At 32.8% G+C, this 9,789-nt stretch overlaps 1 protein-coding gene and 1 pseudogene across 1 annotated transcript; one reads left to right on the top strand and one right to left on the bottom strand.

Moving 5' to 3' along the window:
* Window positions 4,117–4,963, top strand: LOC107632421 (annotated as a pseudogene).
* On the bottom strand, window positions 5,060–6,066 carry LOC107634145 (auxin-induced protein 15A-like). The gene has a single exon (XM_016337719.2). It carries the CDS (start codon window positions 5,573–5,575, stop codon window positions 5,294–5,296), a length of 282 nt encoding a protein of 93 aa, XP_016193205.1. The 5' UTR covers window positions 5,576–6,066; the 3' UTR covers window positions 5,060–5,293.

Raw genomic sequence — 9,789 nt, 5'->3', positions numbered from 1 at the left:
AGCATGCATAAAAAAAATATAACATATAGACATATAAACATATAAACGAAAAAGGGGCAAAAAAATGCAAGAATAAAGGAGAGAGTGCCACATCAGCAGTCATACCACCAGCTTTTAAGATAGAAATATAGAAGTATAGATATAGATAGATATAGATTTGCTAGTACTGCACCTTCCCATTCTTTTCAGCCAAAACTTTTGCTTTAGAAAAAAAAACATAGCAGGTTTCTAAATTGAGAAAATTCTTACAAAGATGTGCACTTCACAGGGTGTTATTACATGCAAAGGTATAATATTTATCATTAATTCATTATATCAACGTTAAGCATGCATGTAGAAATCAATTAATTTTCATGTTACTTTCAAACATGATATTATGCAAAGTTATTTGCTTTTTGCAGCTGCAGTGTGCTGGGGATTAGGAATGACAGTAAAGCTTGAAGAGATTCAAGTTGATCCGCGGAAATCAGGCGAAGTTAGAGTTAAGATGCTTTGTGCTAGCATCTGCCACACTGATGTTTTAGGCATTCAAGGATCTCCATATGTTAATGGTTTCCCTCTAGTACCTGGACATGAAGGAGTTGGGTAACATAGATTGCATATCCAAATACTGCATTGGATTGTATCAATGATAGTCCATGAACATGATGAATTGGTTTTAAATTCTAATTATAATTGCAATTTGTTGAGACAGTTGGAGATGAAGTAAAAAATCTTAAAGAAAGGGATATGGTGATTCCAACATATATAGGAGAGTGTGGACATTGCCGGAGTTGTGTTTCCGGAAAGACCAACCTTTGCCTGACATACGCTTTCAGAGTTACTGGCTTGATGCCAGATAACACTTCAAGAATGTCCTGCAGAGGCAAGAAGTTACAACCCACTTGGACTTGTGCAACGTGGTCGGAGTACACGGTTGTCAATGCCAATTACCTTCTCAAGGTTGATCCAGGCATCAATCTAGCCCATGCTAGCTTCATCTCATGTGGGTTTTCAACTGGCTATGGAGCTGCTGGAAGGAAGCCCAAGTTGAAAGTGGATCAAGTATTGCTCTTTTCAGTCTTGGTGCTGTAGGATTAGGGGTACGCTTCAAATAGATTTGTTTGGAAGTTACTCAATCCATCCATCAATAACTGTCGAAGTGAGAAAAATTTCGTACATATCCAACAGTTATCAATGGATGGAGGGAGTAGTTTGCTTCTAGTTTTGAGCCTTGATGAGTTTTGATAATGAAGTTGTGATGCGGGCTATAAGCGGAGTGAAAATGCTGGAGGCTACTAAGATATAGGGATTGACACTGTAACATCCTAATACTTTTAAACTGAGATTAACTTTATTTAGATTTATATTTAGTAGGTGATATTCTGAAATCTATGTGAAATTTTGTTTCTTTTTAAAACAAATATGAAATAATTTATATAAAAAAGTTTGAATAACTAGTCTTTATTAGAAGAGTTGCTAGTTGAAAAATATACGTGAATCTAAGAATACTAACATGAAAAACCAGTGTGCTAAACTATGAAGGCACAACAATGACAAGCTTTACTCATACCAAATAAAAAAGAAAACATCATAGTTACAATTGCAATCAGTCAAAAAGGATAAAACAAAACACATAGGAAATCCTAATTCTCTTATTTTGTTTAACTATGGCTAAAACAATCGCATATTCTTCCTTCTTAAAGTAAACGTTTAATGTTTTGTATCTACATCCTCGATAGCTTGCTCCTACTAGTGCACCTGTCTTTTCACCTCAACTGTATTGCTTCGTACTGCATCGTTCCTGAAGATGGTACGGATAGAGGGGTGAGAAACAAAAGTTTCTCAGTAGTTTTTATCTATATGGTGTCATCGTATCCATCCCCAGCCACTCCGAGTTTTTAAAATAAAAACAGTGATGATGCAATGTTGTTCAATTATTATTTTCAAAAGTCTTGATTAGTCGGAGTGGGGTGATTTTTAGATGCTTCTCATTTACTTATGTTATGACATGTGTAATGCATACAAAATGCCTATAGCGTTAAAACATATAAATGTAAACTCACAAACCTTGGTATGATGTTCTCATAGGCCATAAAGCAAGGCAAAATAAATAATAAACAAGAGAACAATAGTAACATTGGCATAGAAAAGTCAAATAGAATAGATCTTAATAAAATAAAGACATTAACGAATATCATAGATTTCAAAAAGGAACTTTGGATAAAAGAATGATCTTTGAAATTCAAAAAATTCAAAAAGTTGGGATGTTACATTCTCACCCCCTTAAAAAAGAATTTTGTCCTCAAAATTCGCGTCTTCTAAGAACATACTAATCAATCTCATCTTATCCTAGTAGGTTTTATCTACCTTTTATCTACCTTTTTTTTTTTTTTTTTTATAGGAATATATGATAGTTCCTAACATACATAAGTTCAATGAATCCATACATTCAATCAAATCAAGTAAAGTTACAAAACAGTTCTATTCTCTATCCTCATCATGAACTAACTAAGTGCACTAAATGTGAATTAAACGTTTAAGTTCAATATGATTATATAAAATAGATTCACATGATAGATAATTTTATACATTTTTTTTTTCAAACACCAAAGAGGAAGAAAAGAAAAAAAACTAATCAAAGAAGTTAATGTCAATTCAAGTTAAACAAAACATGATAAACAGGGTTCGAAAAAGTAAAGGTAATTAGTCTCATGCAAATCAATTGCTTCACATAAAAAAATCACATAATAAAAAAAATGCATAATAAGAGAATTTCATAATAATAGGACATACTAAATAATCACATAGAATTCATAAAAATGCATGTACTCTTAACTTAAATGGCTTGCGAGATAGTAGTAATAATTATAAAAATAGAATTTATAAAAAAAACATAAGAATATGCATGTACTCTCGATTATAAAGACTTAAAGATGATAGATTTTGCACATGGAAGAATTTGAATGATTAAAATGTATGAGTATAAAATAAGAAAAAAAAGAATAAAGTATAAAACAATAATCATGATAACAAAGACATCATACAACAATATGAAAACGAGAGGATAAATAAAACACATGCTAAGCATATAAAGCGACAAAAACATAATTTTCTAATTTTTTTTTTTTAACGTCTCATGTGTATTTTGATATATCTTTAACTATGAGCGGGGTGTTCCTAGATGATCTATGTTTTGACATTAACACATACACATTTTGATCATAAAATTACGGCAATAAATTTCAAACAAAACATTCAAGAGCACAATAACTTTTACTATTAGATTATCAAATATTTCTAACCTAAATTCATCACATAGAAAAGATTTCACGATATAATACTATTTATAACTAAATGATAACAAATTAATCTTGTAAGTGTCCTATGGGATCAAATGGCTCTGATACCAAAATGTAACACCCTAATACTTTTAAACTGAGATTAACTTTATTTAGATTTATATTTAGTAGGTGATATTCTGAAATCTATGTGAAATTTTGTTTCTTTTTAAAACAAATATGAAATAATTTATATAAAAAAGTTTGAATAACTAGTCTTTATTAGAAGAGTTACTAGTTGAAAAATATACGTGAATCTAAGAATACTAACATAAAAAACCAGTGTGCTAAACTATGAAGGCACAACAATGACAAGCTTTACTCATACCAAATAAAAAAGAAAACATCATAGTTACAATTGCAATCAGTCAAAAAGGATAAAACAAAACACATAGGAAATCCTAATTCTCTTATTTTGTTTAACTATGAAATAGATGCAGTTTGTTAGTGAAGAGAGACTTGTTTCATGGCTAGACTTTGTGTATACTAGAATATTTTGTATAGAAAAAAGGAATAGAATGAGAAGGGAAGGATCAGTCTTATCTTTTCATATAACTAAATATCATTCAAATCTAACAAATGTAGAATTAATTATGACTATATTTTAAAAGGTTGTTTTATTGTCGGTTAGAGATTTACTACCACTAGTGCTTTCATATGTTTAAATTTTAAATTCAAATATTAAATCATTACCATTTTAATTAATTAATTAGTTATTAAATAATGATTTGATTCAAAAAGTTGGGATGTTACAGACACAAATGAGATAAAGAGAGAAAAAGGGAAAGCTTTTGGAATGACTGATTTTATAAATACTCGATTCTGATAAACCTCCATTGGAATTGGGGAAGGAACTGAGTGATGGATTTGGTGTGGATTATTCTTTTGAGTGCACTGGAGTTGCTTCTTTGATTAGTGAATCCTTAGCAGCCACAAAGATGGTTAGTTTCACTTCTGTCAAGTAATTCAGCTGTTTGATTTCATCAAATTATATGATTCTTGCTTCTTCTAATTATTGCTTCGGATTATGTAGGGAACCGGTAAAGCAATAACGATTGGCGCGCCAAATGAACCTATTGTGCCTTTCAATCATACAGCAATTCTGGCTGACAGAACTCAGAAGGGTTCTGTTTTTGGAGGTCTAAAAGCCATGTCAGACCTTTCAATTGTAGCTGACAAATGCCAAAAGGAGGTACTTTAAACTTGAAAGACACTTAAGTTCAATAGATACATTACATTATCGTTTCTGGAATATGCTTAATACATTGATGAAAAAGTCTCACAATTATTTAATGTATTTGGACTATTTATTTACATTATCACAGGAGTTCCCTCTTCAAAAGCTATTCACCCATGAGTTCCCATTGACAGATATAAGCAAAGCATTTGATCTATTCAAAGAGCCAAATTGTGTCAAAGTTGTCATCAAGATATGATTTTCTGGCAATTGATGGATGTAAAATTCAAATTATGCAGCTTCAGATAGTTTTATAGGAGAATATTCTGCTTTAAAAATCACAGAAGTTGCAGTCCAACAACTATTCTGTGTTAATATAAATAAAGAATTGTTTGATGCATGTGTGTATCAGTTGGCAGTTATTTTACTTCACCATTGTAATGCAAAATCAAACAAATTTGTGATATGCAATGTAACTTTATCCAAGTACACAATGTGCACTCATTAATATTTTAATAAGAAGGTGTTCAGCTCCTACTTTGAAATTTATTAAAACAGGCAAAAAATCAAGTTTTTCTTTCAGCGCGTAACTTCGCTTATGTAAGCTCCTAATTTCAGGAACAAGTGAACAATGCTATATGCTAAACACAAAATTGAATAACTGAATTCATTGTCAATTTGCCACTATACAACAAAAGTAGACATACTCTTTGAGTTTGTCATCCGATTCTCTATACTAATCTATTGTATACAACATGTATATGCTAATCTATGTCAATCTTCTACAGTCTGAGATTTATAGCCCATTCAAGTGAGAAGTGATTCGTTGGAAGACATGTTCACTACAAGGAATAGTGAGACCTCCCATGGGATGATCATATCCAAATTCTTCTTCAGCTTGACTCAACAAGTCTTGGAATGAAGGTTGGTTCAAGTATGATATGGGGATCACAAAACGCTTTTGATTCTCTCCAACATACACTGCAAGATACCCTTTTGGGAGTTCCACAGATTTTGAAGCTACTTGGCTAGCTGAGAATGATGATACCCTTCGAATAACAGGTAAACGGAAACCCATTTTTCTGTATGTATGTAAGAACTAGAGCAAGGAAAAGGTTTCAAGTTTAAGATAAGAAGTGTTGATGCTTAAGAATTGCAATGAATTGTGTTGTTTCTAAATACAGGAGGAAATGTATTTATAGATTTTAAGATTCTTTGGAATATTATTATTTCCAAGATAAAATTATTGCTGAAGTCTCTATAGGATTGCGGGGCATACACACGAGAGATCACATGGTGTTGTCTTAGAAGTGGTTAAGAGTGAATGCTCCTACCTTCTCAAAGAATAGTCAAGACTGAAGCCACTGCAATCAAATGAGATAAGATCAAACTGAAACCTTATGTCTGTTTCATTTCTTAATTGGTATTCCATATTTTGTAAACATGCTTTAGACATGTCACATTTTCTTCTTCGGGTTGAGAAATTGACTAAATGCTAATATATAGCTACCAACCGTTGAACTAATCTTGGCAATGAAAACAATTATGAGGTACTTGATGGCTATATATATATATATATATATATATATTTATTTATGGACATGTTTTAAGGCATCTCATATGAATCCTTTCACGTACCCTGTGATCTCTATTCTATTGCAATAAATGTATTCATATCCACTCTGCATCATTATTAGACAATTTCCACTGATTTAGTAGGTTACTCATCAGTATAAAGAGCCAACTTATGTGATATGTCTTGAGCATGTCTACAACATACGTAGTAATCCATTAAATCAGCTTTGTATTTAACTATTTATTAGCTTCTCAGTCGTCTCTTTCAAAAGGTGGTAACATTGTTTGGCAAGAACTCTCAAATCTAAAGTAATCTTTCATAAACACAATGAAGACACTACCATGTGATCTTTGTTTCGCCCTTGTCTCAAAGTAGACCTTATCGAATGGCTAATTATTCAAAAACTTATAGATGGTATATCTATATATAGACGGTTACCCTTGCACTCTAAAACAACACAAATCAGTAGCAACAACAATTCTTCTTTACACCCTTTGAGATCATTTGCATTTTTATTAGTTTGAAGAAAAAGAAAACAATGGGATTTCGCTTACCTGCTATAGAAGGGCATCATCTGCTGTAACCCAAGCAGCCTCTGTCCCAAAAGGCTATCTTGCAGTCTATGTTGGAGAGAAAATGAGGCGGTTTGTGATTCCTATTTCCTGTTTGAGTCAACCTTCATTTCAAGAGTTACTAAGCCAAGCAGAAGAAAAATTCGGATATGGTCATCCAATGGGTGGTCTCACTATTCCTTGCAAGGAGAATGCTTTCGTGGATCTCACGTCTCGCTTTAATGGACTATAGTATAGTCCAAGGAAAACAAGACTGACTTAGATTAATTGAGAGAGAAATTTGTACAGCAGGCTGTCACGGAAAATTTTAGAAGGTTAGATTTAACAGTGTTTGAATAGTTTTCTGGAGTGTTTGAGAATACTCTAGATGGTTCCGGAACGTTCTAGAATGTCTTAGAAGGTCCCGGAATACCCTAGAAGGTTCTAGAAGACTCTGGAAGGTCATAGAGTATTCTAGAAGAGTGTAGATGTATATAGAAGTATAAAGAGTGATATGGAATAATCTAGAAACATTTAGAGAGTTGTGGTAGGATAGATATTTGTAAAGAAGGTTCTGGATGATTAATCTGGACCGTTGATTAGATTTAATCCTAACCATCCATTGAGGAGGTGGATGGCTATAAATAGGGATGAGAGTTAGAGTTTGGGTGTAAAATCATTTGTAACCAACACTTGAGTAATAAAGTGTTCTTTCCACCAAAGCTTCCTTTCTCTTGTGTTCTCTTGTGTTCTTAACTTTCTTGCTAAGTATTGAGGGTTAGGCTGACTTGGTCTTAGCTCAAGAGGTTGAGTAAGTCCGAGTGCCGGCACGGTAGCGTTGGAGTGTGTCCAAGGCCGTGACAAGGCACTTTGAATTTTTCTTTTTTACTTCCTTTTTATTGGAGGATATTAACTACCATCTCATTGAGATGTCAAAGATGTAATATCAGAATATTTTTCCCAAGTTCAATGATTTTAAACACCTAATCCCTAAGGACTTGTATACTCGATTTCTTTGCATATGATCTTCACTTTTGAATGCATCCATGTGAACATGAATGCATCTAAATAGTAAATGCTTTACTGCTAGCAAATGAATCTCCTGCTTATGATGAACAGCTTTACTTCTCTAGATATAGTAAATGCAGTCAAATTTTAGTCATTGATTTTAGCCATGTAGAAGATATAAGACTAAATTATTTCTCTAGGTAGTAGTTATTAGGTACTAGAGAAAGAACTGTCATTGTTGAAATCGATATAGTTCCTTCTCTACGTCTTCAGTTTTGCTATTCCAGTGAGCTAGCTAATTTGTTGAAACAAATCCATAACTCTTGATTACTTAAAGCTAATTGAGAGGATCTATAAGTTATTCAACCAATCTCTTCTGATATTTCCTTTGTATTAGTTTCTTCTATGCTAAAGGTTGTTGGATCTTATGTCTCTATAGTCTTCATAGTTTATACTATTACCACATATTCACAGTGTACTCTCTCCCAGATCAGAAGCTCACCAACTTTGACTGTTTCACTTGAAATTGGCATCCCTCTGAAGCTTGTCTTCTCTAATTTTTTACAATGATGTACATCTTTCTGATATATATAACTGCAACTAGTATATTTGAAACCATTGCATAATTGTACTTTTAATTTTTATTTTTATGAAAGAAATAGATTTGCTCATTTGTAGGGCCATGTTTTAATGGATTCCAATTTCATATAAAGTTAGTTAAATTGTCATTGAATCTACGTGGATTACAAATTTGCAATTCTCTTTTATTGTTCTTTAAAAGTTCTGAGTAATCTGAACATGTTTAATTTTATTATGATGTTGTTGTATATATTAGAGATCATTCATATCAGACAAAAGCAAACAAATTTTGATAATGTCCTGCTGTAACTTTCTCATTCAACATTTTTACACTTTCAAATGCATGATACAAGGAATAGACCAAAATGGACAATGTTTATAATAAAAGAAAGAGCCTTCTGTACTACAAAATTTGTCTCAGCTAAGCTATGTCAGTGTCTATTAGAACAATCTACTGGCCAACCAATTGAGAAGTGAGGTTTAGGAATTCATCCTCACTGCATGGAATTGTAAGACCACCGGTTGGATGTTCATATCCGAATTCTTCTTCTGCTTGGCTTAATAATTCTTGAAACGAAGGCTGGTTCAAGTAACATACAGGAATCACAAACCGACTCATCTTATCTCCAACATAGACTGCAAGATAGCCTTTTGGAATATTAGTCCCTTTAGATGCAGAAAGTGATGCCTTTCTAATACCTGGAATGCGGAAAGCCATTGTTCTTGAAGGATTTGTATGAGAGAAATATTTGAGTTCTGATACTTGGGAGATGCAACTGATTTGTTTTGGTTGAGAACACAAGAACAAGTGTATATATAGTTGCCATCCTGAAGAAATAATTCTGATGAAGCTGTAAAATGGGGTCTACAAAGTGAAATGATCATAAGAGATCACATGGTATTGTCTTGGAGGTCTCTTTCAAAGGTTAGGACATAGGAAGTTAAGTGAGAGTACATATCCCACCTTCTGAGGTAATTGCTAGGTAGCTAATATATGGTATCCACTTGAAATAATATAAATATACATAAATTCATAGGTGAAGCATGCTTCTTCAAACATTGTAGTTGTTCTAAAGGTACTCCATGAGACATGCTTTAGACATCTCACATGCTTCTTCAAATCGACAATACAACTGATAATGAAATCTGTTGATATGAGGCCAGATGAGAACTAATATGAACCTCAACTCTTCAAGTACACCAGATTATAAACAACACAACCATGAAATTTGCAAAACATTGCAATCTGTTGGCCTACCCTCTACAAGGTGGACCTTGAATTATGTAGTTTAACAAGCTGATACATATGAAAGTCCGCCAAGACAATACCATGTGACCTCTTACATGCCTTTATCTCCGAATAGATCCTATCTGATAGCCTTCCTCCACCAATCATTCTAATATCTGTATATTTTTATAACATATCCTTTTATCTATATATATGTTCATGGTTGCAAGCATTTAGCACCAACACAACTGCACAAGTCATTCACATACTAATTCACCAAAAACTCAATATTTCATCTTAATCACAAGTCATATCTAAGACTAATATTTCATCAACACATACATACAACA

This window comes from Arachis ipaensis, chromosome B03 (assembly GCF_000816755.2).
Source record: "Arachis ipaensis cultivar K30076 chromosome B03, Araip1.1, whole genome shotgun sequence".
NCBI lineage: Eukaryota > Viridiplantae > Streptophyta > Magnoliopsida > Fabales > Fabaceae > Arachis > Arachis ipaensis.
This window is presented reverse-complemented; position numbering and strand designations above follow the sequence as displayed.

What these genes read in the sequence shown, in the direction of transcription:
- LOC107634145 (XM_016337719.2), bottom strand. Translation starts at nt 5,575, where the DNA reads ATGGGTTTCCGTTTACCTGTTATTCGAAGGGTATCATCATTCTCAGCT.